Raw genomic sequence first — 24,521 nt, 5'->3', positions numbered from 1 at the left:
TTATGTACTATTTTTTATAATCAGGGCAAAAAAATGTAGCTGACCATACAAAGGAAAAAGCATGAAAAAGCTAGAATTCTAGTCAGTCTCTTCTCTCTAAGGGATATCTTCTAATGAAGGGGAAAAGCCTTTTAGAAGGGATAGGCCCAGCCTTTCAATTTATCCAAGCTTAACATTTTAATCAATGTTTGTTACAGTTCTTAAAATTTGGCTCCTATTGCCTGAAAATACTCACACAAACTTTAAAGGACACTATCAATGTTCCCAAGGGCGAGACCAGAATGTCAACACTCATGAGTTACTAGGAACCATGTCCGTGTGTACACACATCACAGCAGAAAAGTCATCATCCATGTCAGTCACTAGTCACCACAGTAAGGTGGGTTTTTTTAATTTTATAATCACTTTTGAAATTAGCATCGGGAAAAAAAATAAATCTTAAACATTGCACAAATTATTCAAAATCTTCAAATCAGAGTCCCATTTTCACACATACCATGCCTACAATCTTCATCAGCTTGTCCATACTTTTTCTGCAAAATAAAAGATATGAGATGAATATCATTAAGTAGTTCAAGGGCTGCTTACAATAGAGATTTTATCCAAAAAAATAAAAGCTTGGCTTTGTTTCAAAGTTTAAGCATTAATGTTGCAAATTTAATATTCACAGAGCAAAGCTAATTCATGTGCTCTCTGAGGATTACACAATACTCTACAAATAAATACCACAATATACTTCCCTAGTCCATTTACTCATACTCCTACTTCTTACTTTCTCTAACCTCAAATCACCAGAACCTCCTGAACCCCCCATTCTTATTCTCAGCTAGTGACTTTACTGAGAAAACCATAGGAACGAGAAGAAAATTTCCGCAGACTATCACTACCACATCTACCCATGTCCTAGCACACTCCATCTTCCACCTGTTACCAGACGAACCCCCCATGCTCCTTTCTAAAGGCCATCCTACCACCCATGGAGATGTGATCTCTGGCCCAGTGAAGAATATCACTCCAGCAAGCCTCCTCTATTTCTCCTATATCACTAATTTTTTGCTTTCTACTGATTTAGTCCTATAAACAAACATACTGTTATTTCTTCCATCTAAAAAGAAAAATCATTCTCTTGACTTCACTTCTCCCACCAGCTACCATTCCATTTTTTTGTGCCTCTCTGGGGCAAAATGCCTCAAAAATTGTCTATAATTATGTACTTAAATTCCTTCCCTCTGACTCTCTCATAAATGATCTTTAATCAGACACTCATCCACTGCTCTATGGAACAGCAATGGGCCTTGCTGAACATTCCTTGTTTGGACACACTTTCTTTACTTAGCTACCAGGACACCATACTTCTCCTAGTTTGCATTTACCTCAACGTTGCCCTTCAAGCTGCTTTGCTTATTCCTCTTCTTCTCAACCTCTCAACACTGTGGAGCCACAAAACTAAGTCCTTGGCACTCTCCTCTTCTCTATCAATACTCATTCCCTTGGTGATGTGACCTAGGCTCAAGACTTTATATATCATGCATAGGCCACAACTCTTCAATTACTATCTTTAGCCCAGACTTCTCTCCCAAACTCCATACCTGCATATCTGGCTACTTGTCAACATCTCCAGCTGGATATCTAAACAACATCTCAAACTCAGTATGTTCACAATGAATTCTTCCCTCACAGAACCTGCTCCCCACCTATAGCCTTTTCATCTCAGTTGAAGGAAAATCCATTCTTCCAATTGCTCAGACAAAAAATGTCATGGTAAGTAATCTGTGACTGTTCTGTATGCCTGACATTCAATATATTAGGAAACTTTATTGGTTCTAGTTTCAAATTATAACCAGAACCAAATCACTTCTCACTATCTCCACTGCTACCATTTTGGTCTAAGCCACTGTAATCTCTGGCCTGGATTATTCCAATACCCTCCAAACCAGTATCCCTGCATCTACTCTTCCCCCTTTATAGTCTACTAGAGGCCCAGAGCACGACATTCATGCACTAGTGGGGTCCCTCAGCCCGGCCTGCGCCATCTTGCAGCCCAGGACCCTTCAGGGGATGTCCCTGGCGATCGGGCCTAAGCCAGGAGTCAGACATCCCTCTCCCAGTCCAGGGCTCTCGCAGTCCGGGACCCCTAGCTCCTTACTGTCCACCTGCAGCGGAGGCAGGAGAGGCTCTGGCCACCAACACTGCGCTCACCAACCGTGAGCCCAGCTTCTGGCTGAGCAGTACTCCCGCTGTGGGAGCACACTAACCACCAGGGGGCAGCTCCTGCATTGAGAGTCTACCCCCTGGTGGTCAGTGCGCAACATAACAACTGGTCGTTCTGCTGTTCGGTCGATTTGCATATTACTGTTTTATTATATAGGACTCAAGGCCCAGTGCACAAATTCGTGCATGGTTGGGTCCCTCAGCCTGGCTGGCAAAAGAGGCCTATTGGGGGGACAGCCAGTCATGGGGAGAGACCCCGGGGGGGTTGGCCGTCCGGCCTCCCAATCAAGGCCTATGGGGGGGTGGGGGGAGGGGGGAGGGACCGTGGGAGGTTGGCTGTGGAAGCGTACTGATGCTCCTGCATTGAGTATCTGCCCCCTGGTGGTCAGTGCGCATTATAGCGACTAGTCGACCGGTCATTCAGTCATAACAGTCACTTAGGCTTTTATATATAGAGACTCTCAAAACAAAAGCCAGGTAATTCCTGTTAAGTCAGATCAAGACACCCCTCTGATCAAAATCCCACAATAGCTTCCCATCTCAAATATAATACAAACTAGTCCTAGAGGGTCCCAGAGGATCTAGCCCTCTTACCCCCTTCCCCCAATGTACTTTACTCCAGCACAATGGCCTCCTATCTGTTCCTCAAAGATGGCAGACATGCTTATGCCTCAGGGTCTCTGCACTGACTGTCCCTCTGCCTATAATGATCTTCATCCAGATTCCAATATGGCTCACTCCCTTACCTCCTTCATATCACCTTATTAATGAGCACTACCTGACCACCCAATTTAAAACTTCAACCTTAGCCCTGACTGGTGTGGCTCAATTGGTTGGAGAGTCTTCCCATACACTGAAAGGTCATGGGTACAATTCCTGGTCAGGGCACAAACCCAGGTTGCAGGTTCAATCCCTGGTCAGGGTGTGTGAGGGAGGCAATCGATTGGTGTTTCTCTTTCACATCGATGTTTCTCTCTCTCTCTCCCTCTTTCCCTCTCTAAAATCAGTGAGAGCATGTCCTCAGGTGAGGATTACAAAACGATAATAAATATAAAAACTGCAACCTTATCCCTAACCCTAGTGGCCCCAATATTCCTTGCCCTGTTCTACTATTTTTCATACAGACTGTTACTTTCTAACAATCTAAAGTGTTTACTTAGTTATGTCTCTAGCATTTATTGTCTGTCCCCCTACTAGAAAAAGTACCATGAAGGGATCTTTCTTTATATTTTTTACCAATGTATACCAAGCACTTAGAACAGTGTCTAACACATAGTATGTCCTCAATAAATATTTGTTAAATGAATGAATACTCCAAAGTGCTAAGTACAAGTTTCAAGATTTAAAAATACAGTTGCTTGCCATCAAAGATATCCAGCAATCACTAGCCACTTCAATCACCTCCTCAGCCCACATTTAAGTGACTTGTAGAGGGAAGTGACCAGCAATAGTGCCCACTCAATGAAAAGGGCCATTTTACATGATTTGGCACTGACTTATCAACACTGTTTACTTACCAGTTGCAAAAATGAGGCAATTCTGTAAAGAAGACTCTCAATTTTGATACTTTCTATTTCCAGTGAACACGGCCCTATGAAGTCAGCCATGGAGTACTGGCCAAGAGAAAGAAGGGCCTCTGTGCAGTGCTTGAGGGCCATTTCATAGTCCTGCCTCTTGAGTGATTCACACGCTTGTTCACATGACTTCTCAGCTCTTCTGTCTTCCATGACTCAGGGACAAAAATCCTAAAGACGGGGAAAAAACAAGTCAGAGAAGTTTTAAAAACATATTAATTATAGCCCTAACCTGTTTGGCTCAGTGGATAGAGCGTCAGCCTGCGGACTCAAGGGTCCCAGGTTCGATTCCGGTCAAGGGCATGTACCTTGGTTGGGGACACATCCCCAGTAGGGAGTGTGCAGGAGGCAGCTGATCGATGTTTCTCTCTCATCAATGTTTCTAACTCTCTATCCCTCTCCCTTCCTCTCTGTAAAAAATCAATAAAATATATTTAAAAAAACTTATTAATTATAAATTCTAATACCATTCCTGACTCAGCTGGTTTAATTATCTATCTGAGTAGTTATTCTCAACCAGCCTTTTGCTCAAGGTCACAGCTGAGCAGCTATTAATGCTACAAAATCTATACTGCTCTTTTATATTTTATGAAGTCTTTAATAAGATCCAAGCAAAATATCAACCATAAATCAGGATCATACCAACAATACATCCAATTTATAAATGAGACGAATTTATAAATGAAACATGACTTTGAATATTGCAAAGTGCAACAAACCATAAAGGCTTTCCTCTTTTTAATCAGAAGGTGCAGGAATGTTTCATATCCAAATCTTCCAATTTCAGTTTTGTAATTCTGTGACTGTGTTTACAGAGAATAAAAATCTACACCATGTAGAATTTTTCCCACCAATATTAAAAAACTGGATAAAATGCAAATCTGAACTGCCTATTGAATTCAGCAAACATTTCCTAAGGCTAGGCCCTGTGCTTCAGCACTGAATTCAAAGACAGAGCATGTCATCACTACTTTTAAGAAACTCAGATTCAAAACAGACATACAGATCAATGGAACATAATAGAGAGCCCAGAAAAAAACCTACGCCTTTTATGGTCAATTAATATTTGACAATGGAGGCAAGGACATACAATGGGGTAAAGACAGTCTATTCAAAAAATGATGTTGGGAAAATTGGACAGGAAAATGCAACTAGACCACCTTCTTACACCATACACAAGAATAAACTGAAAATGGATTAATGACTTACTTTTAGACTCAAAACTATCAAAATCCTAGAAGAAAACACAGGCAGTAAAATCTCCAACATTTCTGGCAGTAGTATTTCTTCTAATATATTGCCTCAGGCAAGAGAAATGAAAGAAAAAATAAACAAGTAGGACTACACCAAACTAAAAAGTTTTTGTACAGCAAAGGAGACCATCAACAAAATGAAAAGACAACCCACTATATGGGAGAATATATTCACCAATGATACATCTGATAAGGGGTTACTATCCAAATTTTACAAGGAACTTATAAAACTCAACACCAAAAAATCCAATTTGAAAATGGGCAAAGGACCTAAATACACATTTCTCCAAAGAGAACCAACAGACATATGAAAGTTGCTCAATGTCACTAATCATCAGAGAAATGCAAATTAAAACCACCTCACACCTGTCAGAATGGCTACCATCAATAAATCAACAAACAGCAACTCTGGCCAGTGTAGCTCAGTAGGTTGGGTGTCATCCCCTACACAGAAGGGTGGCTGGTTTGATTCCCATTCAGGGTACATATCGAGGTTTCAGGTTCAATCCCCAGTCAGGGTGCATACCAGAAACAATCCATCAATCCAATCGATGTTTCTCTCTCACATCGATATTTCTCTCTCTCTCCATTCCTCTTTCTCTAAAATCAATTAAAATATATATATATATATATATATATATATATATATATATATATATATACACACACACACACACACACACACACACACACACACACATATCCTCAGGTGAGGATTTCTTAAGTCAACTTTATGAGAACATTCCTATCACTAACTTACTTCTCACTACTTTTATAAAATAGAAACCTTTTTTAAAATCTATCCATCTTAGTACAATCCAAAAACAAAAATTGATAAATTTGACTTAAAAATTTCCACTCTTTGAAAGATACTGTTACAAGAATGAAAAGACAAGCTCAAGACAGAGGAAACTATTTGCAAATCGCATACCTGAAAAAAGATTTGTATCTGAATATATAACAAAATCTCAGAACCCAACAAAACGAAAACAACCCAACTGAAAGCTGGGCAATAGACACCGCACAAAGAGGATGTAATGATGGCCAACTATGCACACGAAAAGATGTTTAATAGCATTAGTCAGCAGAGAAATTCACTTTAAAACCATGATTAGCCATTACTACATACCTATTAGAATAGCTACATTTAAAATATTGATAATATCAGAGTTGTGGAATAACTGGAACTCATATAGGTTGCTATTAGAAATATAGATTATACAGCCACTCTGAAAGAAAAGTTGACAGTTTCTAATAAAGTTAAAAATATACTTATTAAATATTTTTAACTTTATTAGAAACTGTCAACGTTAATCAATAAAGAAAAAAATAATAAAAAATATAAATCATTAATTGATGATAGCCATTCTGACAGTTGTTGGGAGGTATCTCATTGTGGTTTTAATTTGCACTTCTCTGATAATTAGGGATGTTGAGCATCTTTTCATATGTCTATTGGCCATACTACTTGAGTATAAAAAGAAGGAAATCTTACTTTTTTCCACAGCATGGATAGACTTGGAGAGTATTATGCTAAGTGAAATAAGCCAGTCAGAGAAAGACAAATACCATTATACTTGTGTGTATAATCTAATGAATAAAATAAATGAACAAATAAAATAGAAACAGACTCATAGATACAGAGAACAGACTGACAGCTGTCAGAGAAAAAGGTGAAGGGATTAAGGAAAAAAAAATTTTTTTAAATACTCATAGTCTCAGGCAATAGTATGGTGATTATCAGAAAGAAAGGGGGGTGATGGGAGGTAGAAGAGGGTAAAGGGGAGATAAATGGTGATGAAGTTTTAACTTTGGGTGGTGAGCACACAATACAATAAACTGACAGTGTATTATAGAATTGTACACTTGAAACAAATTATATATACTAATATATAATTTTATTAACCAAAGGCATGGCATGGGCCACGAAGTTTCAATCGCACTGTACATGCGCACCCACACGTGGTATTTTGTGGAAGAGCCACACTCAAGGGGGCAAAGAGCCGCATGTGGCTTGCGAGCCGCAGTTTGCCGACCACTGTGCTAAGCGAAATAAGACAGTCAGAGAAAGACAAGTATCACATGATCTCACCCATATGTGGAATCTAATGAACAAAATAAACTGATGAACAAAATAGATCCAGAGACAAAGAAGCATAGAACAGACTGTGGCATCTCAGAGGGAAGGTAGGGAGGGAGAGTGGGTGGGAAGTGATCAACCAAAGAACATGTATGCATACATGCATAACCCATGGACACAGATCTGAGGTGGAGGGCAGGGGTGGACTAGAGGGAGTCAATGGGGCAAAGAGGGGGCAAATGCAATACTTTCAACAATACAGATTTTTTAAAAATAAAAATGCTCTCCTCCCAAAACCAGCATTACTTCATACAGACTAATCTAGCCTCATAATCATCTATTATCTTGCATTAAATATATCATGCCAGATGCCTTAACTGCTCAACATAACTACCTTATAAATAAGTCACATTTTATAGCATTTATGTCCCCATGACAAGCATTCAATTCACTACAACCACTTAATACTTTAATTGAATTTCCCACAGAGAGGATCTAAAATAACCTAAATTCCAACCATTCCAAGAACTATCCTATACCAAATTCAGTTCTCACTAGAATGCCATAAAGAGGAATGTTGTATTATCTTTAAATTTATCTGTTTTTATCCAAAACTGGAACCTGTGATGTGGTTGTATGAGATACACAGACAAAATATTCTGCAAAGTAATAAAATTTTATTTATTGTACTATGTTAATATTCAGCCAGACTTGCATTTTTCTCTAAAACTCATAAAATCACTGAGTATGCAAGGAGCATTAGAAGAGAGGTTACCCATACTAAGAAAACTAGAAACTAAGATCATCAATCATATTCTATTTTAAATAATCTCTTTCATAAAGAAGTAAACTCTCCTAATGAGAATGAATAAAATTCCAAAATGAATAAAATTCAATATAGCAAAGTAAAGTTTTTAAATACATAAAAGAAATATCCCGATGGACCTGCTACCATCTGTTTTAGTAACTAAAATGATAAAAAACAAGAACTACATTTTTTAAAAAGTTATATCAGTAGCTAAATTTGAGATTTTCCCCCATCTATTACTTTGATTTTCCCTGACCCATTTTAGAACTGCCAGCAATTCTGGAGATAGCTTTCTTGGATTCAGTTATTCCAAATTATTTCCTGAAGAGTTTGAGCCCCCTCCCAAATCATTTAATATGCTTACTAATAAAAAAGATATGAAAAACAAAAATCCATATTTATAATGCAGGCAAATTATAGTAAAAGATGATTTCTAGAAAAGGTTGCTGTTTGCCAAAATATTTTATTATAAAACATTTTCCATTCTTTGTATTTCATTTTCTCTTCCATGTTATCTGCTTAGACTTACAAATACATTATCATACCAGAGGCCCGATGCATGAAATGTGTGCAAGAGTAGGCCTTCCTTCCCCCTGCTGCCAGCACCGGCTTCCCTCTGGCACCTGGGACTCGGGCTTCCCTTACAGCCCTGGCTTTTGTCTGGAAGGTTGTCCGGAAGGACATCCAGTCTAATTAGCATATTACACTTTTATTATTATAGCTAAAACAGGTGACCTTTATAAATAAAACATAAATCAATATAAAAGAGCCAATGGCATAATTAAAACAAAAGGGTACCACTGGCACTACCACCACCATCATTATCATCATCCCTATTTTCTAAAGCTACATTTTCAAATCAATGTTTGAAACTCAGAAGAGTTTCTACAGAAACAGTGTTAAGAATAGGGATTATTGGAAAATAAATTGACCACAAAATAAGACCCAAAACAGGGAGGCATGGGACAGACTGACATACCTCGATGTGGAGATGGGGGGGAAGAGAAGAGATAAACCAAAGAACTTAAATACTTATATGCATAGCCCATGGACTTGGGCAATAGGGTGTTAAAGGCCTAGGAGGAGGGTTAGGGGCAGGGAGGAGGAGGGTAAAGGGGGGAAATGGGAGACATCAATAATATTATCAACAATAAAAATATATATATCAAAAAAAAGAACAGGGGTTATTGGAAAGATGTAAAGTAACAAAAGCACGTTACAAAATACTATTTATAGGGTAATCTGACTTCTAAATAACAGACTACAAAATAATATGATGTATAATCCCATTTGTATAAAATGTGTATTTGTGTGTACTGAATAGTTTACATAAAAAGCTGAGACATATGAAACAAAATATTAAAAGTGAGTATAGCCCTGGCCGGCTTGGCTCAGTGGATAGAGTGTCGGCCTGCGGACTGAAGGGTCCCGGGTTCGATTCTGGTCAAGGGCACATGCCCGGGTTGTGGGCTCTATCCCCAGTACGGGGAGTGCAGGAGGCAGCCAATCAATGATTCTCTCTCATCGTTGATGTTTCTATCTCTCTCTCCCTTTCTGGAATCAATATATACCCATTTCCCAATATGCCCTGCCCATGAAGGACTGAGCTGAGGTGGAAAATTAGTCCCAATATTAGCCCCATTTAATCAACTTAGAAAAGTCAAAGCACAGCGTAGGTTGAGAAAGGCTGGCAGACGCAGGCGAGGGACTGAAAAGGCAGAGCACAGCTATGAGAAAAGGAAGAACAGAGAGTAGGAGAGACCAGAAAAGGGAATTACCCCAAGGTGAGGAGAGGGGGGAGTGGACGGAAGGGGAAAAGAGAATTATAAGCAAGCAGGGAATTCATTCAAGAAGAGATCCTGCTCAAGGGCCAGCAGAAAGATAACTTAATTGCCTCCCACTGAAGTGACCATTTGTATCTAAAGAAACAAAGAAACTGGCGAAGCCTATAGAAAGTTAAGAAAAAAAATATTGTTCTATAAAAGAATATTATCCACAGAGAACTACTGCCTTTGTTTTTTTTCATTTTATTTTGTCTTTTACAAGAAGAGAATGTTTATTTGTTTTGATCTGGACCTAACCTTTTTACTTGTATCAAACACTAGTATGCCATTACTGAGTTAAAGATGTCCTATGACATAGGAGTTAAGAGTACAAGCTTGAAGCCAGATCTGCCTGAATTTGAATCCTGGCATTGCAACCTGAGGCAATCTGCATACAAATTTGTCTCATCTCCAAACCTCACAGGATTGTTGCAAGAATTAAGTAGGTTAAAAAATGAAATCACTTAGAACAGTGCCTGGCCTCCACTAATCACTATAAAAGTATTAGCTATAACAACTATTAATCACTATAAAACTATTATCCTCTGGATCTGGAACATAACTCCATGAGAGCTGGGATTTTGTTTTGTTCACTGTTGAAGCCCCAGAGGCCTGACATAACAAGAATTTGTTGAATAATATAAACTTCATGCCAGCAACACAGAAGCCCAAAGGAGCAGCACTAAAATCTCTATAATACTTTAGCCTCAAAGTTTAGAGTTCATGGAGGGTTTTTACCTACATTAGTTCAAGTGATTCACTGAAGATGATATCTCCACCTCACAGACAAACTAAGACTCAGAGGACTTATGTGATTTGCCCTAAAACAAAGTCTGAGGCAACACAGGAATTCTGGAAGTAAATCCTACTTCTGTTCACTCGGGACCCTACCCCAGAAAGCTTGAAACATACCCTATCAAACGGTTCAATTCTCCTTACCTGCAAATACAACAAAGGTTAAAGTCACCAGAACACCTTCTCCCATTTGCTTCAATATAATTGATGGGGAGGAGAAATAGATGAAACAACATTAATAAATGTTGAAATTGGACAATGGGTCAGTGGGATTGATTATAGTCTTCTTTCCACTTATATATGTCTGAAAGTTTCCGTAAGAAAAAATATAATTAAAAATAAAGACCTTACTCGCCAACATAAACTCTCCCACTTCCAACTTTCTACTGAGCACACCCAGGTGTGAGGAAAACACCACAGCTGAGAACCTATAGCACTTCTCAGTCTGAAGCTGTGAAGAGAACTGGACTGGGAATCAGGAAGCTTGCCTAGGCTATGCTTTAACTGGTGTGAGACCTCACCCACCCATCTAACGCCTCTGGGCCCCAAACTTCCTCATCAGTTCCCTAAAGCAGCAGTTGCCAACCTTTTGGAACTCACAGACCACCAGTGGTCTGCGGACCATCGGTTGGCGACCGTTGCTCCAAAGGTTTCCTTAGCCAGTGGTCGCCAACCTTTTGGACCTCACGGACCACCAGTGGTCCGCGGGACCACCGGTTGGTGACCGCTGCCCTAAAGGATTAAATTTTTTATTTCGACTTTCTACTAGGTCCTTAATCTCAATACAAAACCCAATTCATCTTTCTCTATTCTCAACCTCTGAGACCTGTTCTTCCTCCTGACTTCCCTATTCCTGATGCCCCATTCTGCCAGCCACCCAACCATAAAAACTTCATCTCTGACTTGAGACAGAACTGACTGTTCCCTTACCTTTCTAATCAGTGACCAAATCTTTCTGTTCAGCCTCCAAAACATCTCTTAAATCCATCTCCTGCTTTCCATTCCCAAGGCCATCAATTCACTTCAGGCCCTCATCATCCCTCACTTGGAGTATTACTATGAACCAAAGTCCCTGTTTCTAATTTCTCCACACTACCAATCCATCATACTGATCCTCAGTCTGACATTTAAGATCCTCCCAAACCCAGTCCTGATCACTTGGCAGCCTCACCTTCCACTATGTTCCTTTATGTATCCCAGGATCTAGGTAATTTGGATATGCAGTTTCCTGCCTCATTTTCAACACCACCCCACAGCCTTTGCTCAAGCTATCCTTCCCTCCGAATGCCCTCTTCTTTCTATTGCTTCTGACTGGCACAGTAATACAATGTAAATGCCAAGTGTTTCTCCACATCCCCAAAGGGGCAGTATCACTCCTTCCACTTACTGCCTAAGCACTTTGTCTAAACCCCTTTTATGGCACCTATCGAATGCTTATTGGTCCTTTCATTTTTTTGGTGCTCCTATTCTCCCTACGAGATGACTCCTCCTTGTCTGTAGGAATGATGTTTTATTCATCTTTGTATCCCTCAGAACAGAGCTGCTTAAGGAGAGTGCCATGGAATAGTGGAATTTGCCATGAATGAATTAAAGATGGTAGACAGTGATCCCCTCAGCCCTCCAAACAGCCACAAAGGGTCTTCAGCAGCCAGAGTCCCCATAGGTCAAACCTCAAGCATTATCAAGCAGCCTCCTCCCTCAACAAGGTAGAGGCCATGATGATAACTTGAGAAGCATTCAGAGGAGGCAACAACACCTGGTACACAGTGGGCGCCCAATAAATATCTGCAAAATTGCACATATTCCCTTTTCAAACACTATTCCCAAGATCACTTACCATCTAAACCAGACTCTCTTTGAACATTTTCACTGACGTGTTCTAGTAATCTTTTTAATAATCACCTGTTTATTACCTGGTTATACTTGCTTTATCATCCAAAGCCCAAATCAATAATTTATTGAATAAAATAGCCAAGAATATGAACAAACAATTCAATATGAAGAGGTTCAAAGACAAAATTCAACATTATAGAAAAAGAAATGTAAGTGCCACTTTACACTATTAAATGAGCAAAAACTTTTAAGGAAAAATGTATTTCTGCCCAGTTTTTGTGAAACAGAAATATCCATGTATCTGTTAGTAATACAAACTGGTAAAATATTCTTGAAAAACAGCTTGGCAAGCCATAAAAACATTCTTATCATGTCAACAATAATGTACTCAAAACTTTATCCTAGAGATATAATTAGTCAGAAAAAAGTACAATAATATCTACAATAATGTAGATTAAAGTATTAACTGAAAACCAGCCAGCAGCATAAGTACCTAACATAAAAAGATTTAGGTAAACTATGAGAGTATGACTTGATGAAATATTTTGCAGCCTTTCAAAATGTAATCATATAAATTAAAATAGTGACACCTTTAACATGGAAATGTTTCATGATCTAATAAATAGAAAAAAATCAAATTATATGCACCATAATTTAAAAACAGTAAAATGTATTTTAATGGAATGCCAAAAAGAAAATTAACTATTTGAGTAATAACCTGAATTTAACTATTTAACTATTTAACTATTTAATATCAATTCTTAAATTATCTCATAATTTAAGAAAGAAAGTTACACCACACTGAGGAGAGAGAGGGGTTCCAGGATACAAGCTTAATATAGTGTCAAGAAGAGGTCCGCCCCGCCCTCTACGGCTCACTCTGGCCTTAACTGGAAGCTCCCCTGCTCTCCTTCCTTATCATGATAACTATGACATCCTCAGATCCCAGCTTTCCAAGGACCAAAAAGCTACTTCAACCCGTCTTCAGATCATCCCCAGGAAGCCGTGGGGGCTGCATCGTGCAAAACAAGTATATATTCAAGAATCCCTACAACCAGATATATTTGAGCAATAAGCAAGTAGCCAAGCCCAAATCCAATTATAAATCCCAAAAGTATAGAATAGTGTCACATTAAAGTCTCTAGGGTTCTCAAAGAACTTGCTGGCTCAGTGGTGGACTGTCACAGTTAAAAAACAGTATGGACTGGTGGACAAACGAAAGCATTAGGGGCCAGGAGACTCTGGTACAGTTAAAAAAGGGAAAAATGTTTAAAACAAAATATAAGCCCAGCTGGCATGGCTCAGTGGTTGAGCATCGACCTAAAAAGGGAAAAATGTTATTTGAACTATAAGGAACAGAAAAACTAAAAACTCCAGCTTAAAAGAGATGGGTAAAAAGTAGCTGGCAATGTCTTATAAATCTTACCCAGCCAGATTCCAAAAGGCAGGATGGCAAGTCATTTTATTAACACATGAAGTTTTCTAGAGCTGGTCATGTTTAAAGACTAGTATTGAAAATATATCAAAAAATAATTTTAGCACTGATAACCCACAAGGGCAACATGAAACAGTCTTCTCATTGTTTTTCTATAGTATTACCATTTTCTAAGTCTAGTAATGAAAGATCAAAGTACTATAAGGAATCAAGAAGATAACTTACTGTGAAATAATATGTATTCCTTTACTTACTAGTAGCAGAGCATTTCAGCAAAAGATAAATAATTTGAAGGACTATTACAACCATTGTGTGGAGGGAACACAACCATTAGGGGAAAAGTTTAAACTTTTGTTCCTATTGATGTATTCTCGGTATCTAGATCCTCTAAGATGCAAATATATAGTCACTCATGACAATATATGCATGGCAGATAACAGAAAAAACAATTTAATAGTTAACCAAGTTCATCAGAGCATAGGGTGATTACCACTCAAGAATGTTGACATAAAAACTGAAGGACCTCTCCAGTTCCAATCATGCTGATAGGTTGAGTCCCTGTGCAGTTACTCATTCAGAACAGAGTGGAAGATTAACCTACCCTCACTTCTCTTCATACAGACTGACAAAGCGGCAGGCGGTCTCTGCAGAGGCTGCTCGGCATCATCCAGTCTGTTCCAGAAGCAGCCACTGCAGTCAGGACCCACACCTCAGGTCACCACTCTTCCACCCTGTCCCACCTCATACTTTCTGGCCAGAAATTCTCATCTAGATGAGATCTCCCCTGTCTCTCTCTCACACATTACCAAGTTCTTGTTTTCTAAACAAGGCTCTCATATATTTTACTCACCTGCAGTTCACTGCACTGGGTATCACCCAAATAGCCCATCAGAGCTCTTTATAATCTCTGAAACAGAGAGAAGGGAGCTTTTAAACACAGGGTAGAAAATACCATTGCTGACACAGTGCTGAAGCATTTGTATCCAATATTCACAGCATATGGTCTTTTGGTCCACAATATTTCAAAAATATGTAGCATAACCAGCCAGGACCAAGAGTTCTGAGATAAGAGTCCAGAGATATAAGTTTGGTTTAAAGTTGCTACTACTTAGTTGTGTGACCTTGGGCAAATCATCTGACTCCTCCAGGCCTAAAAGTCCTTGTCTGGAGAATAAAGACAGACAGGACAGAAGCAGGAGAGCACAATGGAAAGAGCACGGGTTCTCCAAACCAGAACACCAGCACCACTCCTTACCAGCACTGTGCTGTTATGTTAGCTCACATTTAATCTACATTTCCTCCTCTGCAAAATGTAAATAACAACAACTATTTGGAGTTGTTATGAGAATTAAAGGAGAAATAATAAGTTATAAAAAGCCAACAGTAGATACAATCCCACAGATGGTAATTATCACCATTAACTCAGCCCTATAGTTATATGACTTCTATTCATAAATATTTATTTCCTTAAAATATCCACAAATCAAAAACTTTACGAATCTGACAATCGAATTAACCGTTTGGAGTGTTTCAATCACCGTTATCTTCAACTGCTGGTAGTTTAAGATTATCAATATTACTTAACATCACAGGAAATGAGTGGAATAGCCCCTGCATGACACCTGAACAGTGCAGTGGCCAGGCCTTCCCTATTTCTCCCTCTGCTCTCACTGCTACCAATACACCTCGGCACCAGAGAGCTCTCCCAAAAGCCAAATGACGCCAACTGTTTTCTATGGTCAGCTCAGGAGAGCACGACTAAAGATGGAGGGAGGAGAACACAGACTTTCCCTCTTATTCTATTTTTACTTCAGACACTTAAGTACTGCTCATATTTGCTTCCTATAGCATGCATCAGTTTTGCATAAAATAAGTGAATAAAAATAAAAATCTTAAGACGATTATTAGTTACACATAATGCCTACTGATAGGAAGCTCGCCTTATAGGACTATTTTTCACAAGAATTTCCACAAAAGAAATCAAAAAGGCAAATTCAGATGTGCCAAGAACACCTCAAATGTGGCACAGAAATAACAAAAATCACAAACATTCACATTGCAGAATGGTTCAGTCAAAAAATATGCTATGTACTCTCTGAAGAACCTTGTGGATGAATCAATTAGTTTTGGTTTTCTGTTTATTTGTTTTTGTTCAAAAGCAAGATGAATATACAAATTCTGGTTTCACCAGACAACTTTCTGCTCTTGGAAAAAGTTAACCCAGTACAATTGACACAAGTAAACAAATTGGTATGACTGTTTGGTAGTATGTTGAAAAACTTTCAATGTTTTAAACAGATGGTAGCTTTTTAAAAATTATTATATGTAAATTAAAAGTCTCCATGCTACATCTACAACATTATTTTTTAAAGAATTATTAACTCTATTAAATTCAGGATTACTCAAAAGTTATTACTCAGCCACCACTGAAGTGACAGACCACTGTGTTTTATGCTCCTTCTAGCCAATGCTACAGAAATAATCCTGACTACACCCATCAATTTAAGTGAACTGTAAGCTGGTATGGCCACACTCTCCACACATATCATAGTTCTCTCCTAGAAGACATTTCAAAATATTACTTAGAAATCAAATTATATTGGCATGTACACTTATCTAAGTTTACAAAAATAAACAACCAGAACTTGCTTATAATTTTTAAGTAGCCCCTCCCCCTCCCATGTGAGTTGATATACTTGGCCCTAAAATCTTCTATGCATTTGAAACAACAGCCAAGGACCTTATGTCTTCTGCTGGGCCTATATTTGGCTCTTAAATATAGTCTGACGGACAATTATAGACTAATTTGTGTTTAATGCCAATACCAAGCCTACTTCTTAAAGAGGAAACAAAAATGCATGTATAAGATCTGGTCTACTTATTTGTAGTCCCTCTGCAATATATTCTTAGCCATTCATGAACATGCTGTATACTTTTAAACTGCACAAGGCCCTTTGCAAGTAGGAATGGTTTCTCCTGTTGTTTGGCACCAGTCCTCTCTCTCTCTGGTAAAACACTGGACACTCCATAAATGTATATGGACTTTAAAACAATGCAGATTAAATATTTATGGTATCAGAAAATGAAACTTCTTGCTAACAATTGCAAAAGTTTACCAGCTGATAGAGAGGTACTTACTTACTGGCTCCCAAAAACTACAGCCTTACCTAAAAATAGTGTCCTAGCTTCCCAGCCAAAAGGACAGACTAAAAAAGCTATGTCTTTATTGAGCTCAAAGACGCAGACTTCTACTTCACCACAACCTTCAATACTATGGTATTTCCCATTTTAGAAGAATTTGTGTAACAACTTGTTTGGTGGCCAACCACTAACTTCACTTTGAAGTGAATACTAGCACTTCACATGGTCCACATGTGTGAAAACTGTGGAAAACGTCTTGACACAATACAGGCCAAACAACACTAGCCACACAAGATTACTTATTTCTAAATATTAAATTTTAGACTACAAATGAACATCACCAGAGGCCAAAAGGCAGGTCACTGGTTCCTTTCCACGAAGTAATCTGTAAATTTTTTAAAAAAAAAGATAAAAGTTTCAGATCGGGAAGCCTATGGCAAGAATATGCCTCCATCTATAAGCTGAAAATAAATTTTAAAATCCACATTTGCTCTTCAAAGAATAAAAATAAATGTAATACACACAAGCACTGCTGAGTTTCAAACGCAAGCAAATGTGATGCGTGCACTCACAAAAGTATCTCAGTTTATGTCCACTTTTCTCTCCTGAGTTTTTTTTTTTAAGGTAAAATGTCAATTGTATGCTTCAATCTGCAAAAAAAATAAAGCACAGCTTACTCTTCTTAAACAGATGTTGTGATAGATATGAATTTCAAAACCCAAATGCTACCCAGATGTGTTAAAAAAAACAAAAACAAAACAAAACCTGGGGTAACCAACCTACCATAACTTAATTTTCTCAATAAATCATAGTAAAATATGTGTAAAGTTCAGAAGATTGCTTGTGGAAAATGTAAAATTAGCAAACTTTTCTCCTTTTCCTCATGTGCTAAATGCCAACTGTTTACTAACACGTTATCAATGTCCTTTAAATCCAAAGCATTCGAAGTTACATTAAATAAAGCAACGCTTTGAATTCACACGCCAAGTGTGACCAGAAAATAATGACAAACCAGACTTATCCTTAGTAAGCGAAACAAAAACTCGACGCTATCCTTTTTATTTCAAAATAACTATGAGAGAGACAGGTACTATTCCATTTTTCAGAAAATAAAAGCAGGAGTGACTGATCTGCCTGACATGATTCTTTGCAATGGAAACGGTGTACGTCCGTCACAAGAGTCCCACCGTCTGTGGGCACACAAGACCCACAGACACAATCACGGACCGTCCATGGGGCGTGAGTGGACTTACACATGGACACCAAAACATGGGCAAAATTAAGACATCCAACTAAAATGACACAAGGAAAATTAAACAGGCAAACGATAAGCGCCCCTGGTGAAGATCCTGATCAAAGGCAGCTGCTAAGAGTATGTGGCTCTGGGTAAGCTCCTAGGGCAGCAGGTGTTGGAGCCACGGAGAAAGGTCGGTACGTTTGTTTTTGTTTTTGTTTTTCTTTCTAAAATCTAGCCTTGCCTGTACGCCCACCTGACAGAATGAATTGTTTGGAAAATAAAGGCGGACCCCATCAAATTACTTAGTCCCGGCCTTACCCTCACGAGTTGATTAAAATAAAGAAGGGGAAAAAGGTCGATCCTTTTTAACTGCCGGCTCACCTTACACATCTCACCAGCACGGTAGTTCTCTAGTGATCAATTACTTCGTCCAATGCCTGAGGTAAACAGAAAAAAGTAAAATGTGTCTGTACACCCACCAGCCACAGTCACCCACCAGCAGCCAACGTTTTCTATCAGCCTGCAGCGAGAGGGCATCGGAATTCCCAATGGAAAAAGTTACCACGATGGTACAGGGGCTGAGGCTTGTAAACAAGCCTTACTTCCAAACAAAAAAAATTCCAGCGTGATAAAGAGATTACAAAACGTTCTGAAAATCCACAACTTAAAAAGTCATCTCTTTCGGCACTGACTGACCTTACTTCCAAAAAAAAGAAGAAGAAATGAAGGAGAAAAACCCATTAACGTGAGTTTGAGAGGGTGAAATGAACAACAAAACTAGCCAGGGCCACTCCCCCAGCCCCCACCCCGCCCAGGGGGTTACACATATTCCATTAATGACTGGCCTGAAAGTGTAAGTTGTGAAGGGGCAGGAACAACAATCTTTTGAGTTCCAAACAAAACCCAAGGAGCCCAATCCAAAAAGCATCCTCAGACCCTGGCTCCCAGCTCTACCTGAGGCCCCTCGGCCGGGGGGCGGGGGTAGAGGCTCGAACAACTTGGGGGGGAGAGGCAGCAAAGCCCCTAGGCGGAACTGCACCCCTGAGCCCCAGGACAGGGGCGTCCCGAAGGACCCTCCGGGGAGGGGAAGTGTGTTTCCATGTTTATTGATGTGCTGGCGGCCCAAAGAGAATTTCCGAAAGGGGGCGGAGAAAGGGGGGAAGAAAGTGAAGCGGAGGCCCCAGCTCCGGGCGGAGGAGGGCGGGGGCGCCCCCCTGACCCACTTTCCCCGGCGCCCACCCGCCGGCCCCCGCCCCGCCCCGCCCGCCCGCCCGCGTGGGAGTCCGAGCCCTGCGGGGGCGAACGAGCGGGGCGTGGGAGGCCCGCACGCTCCCCACCCCCAGCCGCGACCCGGAGGGCAGCGTGCAGGGGGCTGACTCCCCCTCGCGGGGAGCCGGGGCCCGGGAGCTCTCCCGCCGACTCGCGGCCCGGGACACAGGGCCTCCCTCCGCCGCCGGGGGCCCGGGGCGCCGCGGCCCCCAGCGGAGAAGGGGACCGAGGAGGGAAAAAGCTGTAAACAGCCCCAGCGTCCGGGCCTCGCCTCGAAGCGCCCCGCTTCGGAGGCCCCGCCGCTGGGCCGCCGGGGCCCTCAGTCCGCCGCGGGGCCGCCGCTGCCGGGGCCCGGGGGACCGGAGGGGAGTCCGGCCCGCTCCCCGGAGGGCTCCGGCACCGCGCGGAACGGTCCCGGCAGCAGAGAAGGGGGAAGTCAGGACTTACCTGTCATTACTTTCTACGCCATCTTGGATCCACTTGTCAACGTCCCCACAAAGCATTATGGGTAAGAAAGAGCCTTTAAAGTGACTCCCCCCTTGGCCCCCGACTCCCGCCTCCGCCGCCGGCGCCGCCCCTCGGGCCGCACCTCCCGCCCGGAAAGTTGCTCCCCGTGGCTGGCCGGCCCGGGCGCCCTGGGCCCGGCCCCTTTCCCTCCTCTGGGTTCTTTGCCTTTAAAAGTCACCCTCGTGTTTTTAAAGGTGGCTTTGGGTTTTTCGCTCGGCTCCAGCCCCGGCCTCCCTCCGTGCCCCCCACCTCCCACCCCTCGCCTCCACGCGGGTTCCCTGTGCCCCGCCACCCTCCTGCTCTGGCAGACACCCCACGTCTGCATTTAATCAGCCCGAGGTTTCCCTGCCGCTGGCAGCAAAGAGTCGCTCATGGGTTTATTTATGCGCATGATGTGTCTGTTACTGCTCCAGATCTCGGGTGCGCGGCGGCGGGCTCCCGCGACCCGCTTCTCGCTCCGGGCAGCCGGGGGTCGCCTTCAGGGCCCGGCCAGCCCGCCGAGCAGCCGGCGCTCTGACTCCCGCATCCGTGGACCGAAAGGTGCCTCCGCCCTGACAAACCGTTCCGGGGCCGTCGGACTCCGGGATCCGGCGACTCGGTGTCCCCAGTCAACCAGCGTCGAAGCGCGTTTGGGGGGGGATGGGGAGAAATCAACAAAACGCAACTTTTACGCAGTTTACTCTCCCTCCCGCCGTCTCCTCCCCTCGGCCGGTAGCAGGATGCAAGACCCTCTAGATAGGAGCCCCTCCCCTAGGAATGCGGGCTCTCCCGAATCCACACTTTGGCTGCCCGGGGTGCGTGCAGATCGTGACTTCCCGGGGCAGGTAACGCGGAGCGCGGCTGCGGGCTCGGGCTCGGGCGCAGAGGCGCGCCCGGACTCGCAGGAGGGACCCGAGAGGGTCGGGGGCTGCAGGGAGGGTGTGCCCGCCGGGGTCCACCGGGCGAGTCCCTGCGGGGTGCTGAGTCCAAGCTGCCGGGCGAGGGGAAGACTGCGGGCACCACCCCCGCCCAGGGGCGGTGGAGAGACGCACGTAGTCGCCCGGCTGCGACCGGGAGCGATGGAAATAGGGGGCGCCACGATGCCGGCGGGTGAGCCGGGCGTGTGACCCCTGGGCTAGCGGGCTCTGCGGGGGAGCCGAGCTCTCTCCGCGATCCTCGCCGCCGGCTTTCGGTTGCGGGGGGCGCCCTGGCGCCGGTCGGTCTGTCCCTGAGCTTCTGGGCGACCCTGCAGACTTTGGGGGCCTGCTCTGGTTGCTTCTTGCTCCCCAAGCAAATTTTTAAAGAGGTGACCAAGCGGGGGGAATGCTCCAGGACATCAAGACTTGCGAAACTGCACTCAGTACAAAATGCTGTTGGATGACTGAAATTAGAGGAATGCACCGGCATTCACACCCCGCCTGCTTGGGTGCATGGGGAGGGCCTCGGGCCTTGGGGCTACCCCAAGGGTTCTATGCTCCTCCGGACCCTTCGAGAAGCCTCTCTCGAGGAACCTGGTCGGCTGCTGACACGAGCCCTGCCCCGGGGAGCTAAAAACTCCACCAGGCAATTGTCCCTGCCAGATGGGTAGAGTGAGGTGTAGGCTCATTAAGGCATTGGCCCGGGGTCAGCCGCGAGGGAGGGAGCGAGGTAAATGAGTCACTCCCAGCCGAGAAGGCGGCGGCGAGCCGGGGAGGGACCTCCCCTTCGTCACCCGCTTTGTCAGCGCTCGTTAGACGTTGGGAAACTGGAGCCTGGAGCCACGGTCTGAGACCTTCCAGCGCAGGCAGCCACGCGGGGCCGAGGGCCCGGAGCCGGGACCCAGCCGAGCCGGCTGTGGACCGGAGTCTGCCGCCGCCCGGTTTAAAGGTTCCAAAGTCTCTTCGCGGGGTGCCCCGGTCGCTCCCTTTCCAGTTCCCCTTCAGCCACAACTGTGCACTGATTTAATGGTTGCTTTGTGTTTACACGACACCTCTAGGTGTGTGGCCTGTTTCCTATAATTAAACACTAAATACGCTGGGGGCAAGGACTGTGCCTCCCAAGCGTTCTTTAAGTAGGTCCCTTGCTTTGCCCACAGGCCTTGATCCAAAGAAGTGCTTAATTGACGTGCCTGCCTGACCCATTCATGCACTCAAGGGTGCATCCCGGTCCTTCCTCCTCCCAACACCAAGTGTTGCCAGGGCTGGAAAGCCTCCTCTCCTCCCTGCCTCCACTCTGCCCCCTACAGTCCATTCTCAATCTGACCTGGATCTCCTTACTCCTCTGCTTAACCTCACCAAATGTGTCCCCGTCACACTCAGAATAAAACCCAAGTTCTTGCCATAACCGGTTTGGCTCAGTGGATAGAGCGTCGGCCTGCGGACTGAAAGGTCCCAGGTTCGATTCCGGTCAAGGGCATGTACCTTGGTTGCGAGCACATCCCCAGTAGGAGGTGTGCAGGAAGTGGCTGGTCGATGTTTCTCTCTCATCAATGTTTCTGACTATCCCTCTCCCTTCCTCTCTGTAAAAAATCATATTAAAAAAATAAATAAAACCCAAGTTCTTAACCAAGCTCCTGTGTAAAGTGGCTCCTGCCCCCCCTTCCTCACCATGATTCTGTACTGGCCTTCTCGCCTTCTCTCCTTCCCTGCAGCAACCCGAAGCAGCAACCTGAACTTCCTTCCAGAGGGAACCTTCCTTGTTCCCCAGCTCTGATGATCATCTTTTCAGCACTCAGGTCTCAGCTCAAATGTCACCTTCTCAAAAAGACCACTTTCGTGATCCCCTTAACCAAAGCAGGTCACTCTCTATTCCCTTAACCCTGGGTTAGAAATTTTCTTGTTTACCATTTTGTTGGACTGTTTATTATCCGCGCCACCCACATTGGAGTTTAAGCTCCATAAGGGCCCGACCCATGTGGTTCAGTTGGTTGGAGCATTCTCCCTTGCACCAGAAAGTTGTGGGTTCAATTCCTGGTCTGGGCACATATAGGAGGCAACAATGGGTTTTTGTTTGTTTGGTTGGTTTGGTTCCTCTCTCTCTCTCTCTCTCTCTCTCTCTCTCTCTCTCTCTCTCTCTCTCTCTCTCTCCTTCCTCCTTCTCTTAAAACACTCCGTAAGGACACAGGCCTTGTCTGGTTTGTTCATTCAGAGCCTGGACCAGGGCCTGGCACATATATAGATGATGCTCAGCAAATGTTTATTGAATGAATGACCAAACTTATCAGAGCTAGGGGTAGGGATGAAAGAGGATGCTGAAGAATCCTGGAATGAGCTGCTAAGGGCCCTGTCCTTCATCTCTTCAGATCACTCCAACTATGCACAGCCAGACATGGGCAGATAAGAATGGAGTTGGGGGAAATAGAGCCTTGGCCAACATTAGTGCCACCCTCATTCTGCTTCTGATCTGATGAACACACAGCACCGGATAATTCCTCAATCACTCCACTTGCTGTTCCTCGTTTTCCCTCTCCATTCCCTTCATGGCCACAAGTCTCAGTCCCGGGTCTCTTCTTCAAATGCACACTCGTCATTCCTTCAGTCTCAAGGCATTTAAATACCATCATTACCATGAGTGAGGAAGGACTTCAGACCTAAAGCTCTAGCCAATAGCTTTCTCCTGAGCTTCACTCTTATCCAACAGCATCTCCACGTGGCTCTCTCCTACACATCCCAAACTCAGCATTCCAGGAGTGAATTCTTTTATTTTTTTATTTTTTTATTTTTATTGATTTCAGAGAGGAAGGGAGAGGGGGAGAGAGATAGAAACATCAGTGATGAGAGAGAATCACTGATAGACTGTCTCATGCCCACCCCCAATTGGGTGGGGATCAAGCCCACAACCCCGGCATGACCGGGAATCCAGTCGTGACCTCCTGGTTCATAGGTCCACGCTCATCCACTGAGCCACACCATCAGGGCCAGGAGTGAATTCTTGATCTCCCCTACAGACATGCTCCACCATGGTCTTCCTCAGCTTTGTTATTAGAAACTACATCCTTAAAATTGCTGAGGCTACATTCCCTTCTGTCTTTTTCTCAAACTCCACCTCCAATTCATCTGCAAATCCTGGTTTGCCTGTAAAATATTCGGCATCTGACCATTTCCCATCACCTCCATTGTGGCCACTCTGGTCCAATTCACTACAGTCTCCACTTGGCTCCCATCTGGTATATTCTCAACGTAGCTGCCAACACTGGTATTGATACAGCTAAATCAAGTCCTTTTCCCACCTCTGCATATGGCTCTCTAATTTCCACTCATTGAAAGGAGAAACTGGAGTCTCATACATTTTGTCTCTTCTCATCTCTTTGATTGTCTTCATCTGCCACCTCTCTACCTCTGGCTCAGTTCAGCCATAATATCCAAGTGGCTCACTCCTTCACATCCTTAAAGCCTTTGCTCACCTCAGTGAGTCCCTTTCTCATCATTCGATATAAAATTCAATATTCTTCAACACCATTCTATATTCCCCTGCTTTTTTGTTTCCCATAGCATTCATCGCCTTCTAACATAATAAGTAACTTGTTCAGCTATTGGGTTTCTTGTCTGTCTCTCTCCATATGAAGTGTTAGCTTGCTGATCACCAAAGACGTGTGCTT

General features: G+C 43.1%; 2 protein-coding genes across 13 annotated transcripts in view; one reads left to right on the top strand and one right to left on the bottom strand.

The window, feature by feature from the left end:
- HELZ (helicase with zinc finger) overlaps positions 1 to 19,995 on the bottom strand; it is a 131,840-nt gene extending 111,845 nt beyond the window's left edge. For 6 of the 12 annotated variants that reach the window (XM_059670034.1, XM_059670042.1, XM_059670043.1 and 3 more), the window contains exons 1-5: positions 19,907 to 19,995; positions 18,572 to 18,627; positions 14,663 to 14,719; positions 3,729 to 3,956; positions 497 to 533 (exon numbers count right to left, since the gene is read on the bottom strand). In XM_059670034.1, coding sequence (XP_059526017.1) covers positions 497 to 533; positions 3,729 to 3,938 — 247 coding nt within the window. In that variant the 5' untranslated portion in view covers positions 3,939 to 3,956; positions 14,663 to 14,719; positions 18,572 to 18,627; positions 19,907 to 19,995. Of the gene's footprint in view, positions 1 to 496; positions 534 to 3,728; positions 3,957 to 4,994; positions 5,406 to 14,662; positions 14,720 to 18,571; positions 18,628 to 18,752; positions 18,887 to 19,906 lie in introns of those variants that run through there. The other 6 variants (XM_059670035.1, XM_059670037.1, XM_059670036.1 and 3 more) reach the window with 6 other exon arrangements.
- On the top strand, positions 10,053 to 21,168 carry LOC132219309 (collagen alpha-1(II) chain-like). The gene is made up of 3 exons (XM_059671678.1): positions 10,053 to 10,191; positions 19,711 to 19,967; positions 20,380 to 21,168. Exons 1-3 carry the CDS (start codon positions 10,053 to 10,055, stop codon positions 21,070 to 21,072), a joined length of 1,089 nt encoding a protein of 362 aa, XP_059527661.1. The 3' UTR covers positions 21,073 to 21,168.
- Positions 21,169 to 24,521: the final 3,353 nt, after the last annotated feature.

The sequence above is a fragment of the Myotis daubentonii genome, chromosome 16, assembly GCF_963259705.1.
Source record: "Myotis daubentonii chromosome 16, mMyoDau2.1, whole genome shotgun sequence".
NCBI classification, from domain to species: Eukaryota; Metazoa; Chordata; class Mammalia; order Chiroptera; family Vespertilionidae; genus Myotis; species Myotis daubentonii.
Note: the sequence above shows the minus strand (reverse complement) of the source record. Positions and strands in the feature narration are given on the sequence as shown.

Excerpts from the sequence above, each read along its gene's own strand:
- LOC132219309 (XM_059671678.1), top strand. The coding sequence starts at position 10,053 with ATGTCCTATGACATAGGAGTTAAGAGTACAAGCTTGAAGCCAGATCTG. Across the intron at positions 10,192-19,710 it reads AGGATTGTTGCAAGAATTAA|CCCCAGCGTCCGGGCCTCGC; the intron begins GTAGGTTAAAAA and ends AGCTGTAAACAG. Across the intron at positions 19,968-20,379 it reads GTCCCCACAAAGCATTATGG|ATCTCGGGTGCGCGGCGGCG; the intron begins GTAAGAAAGAGC and ends TTACTGCTCCAG.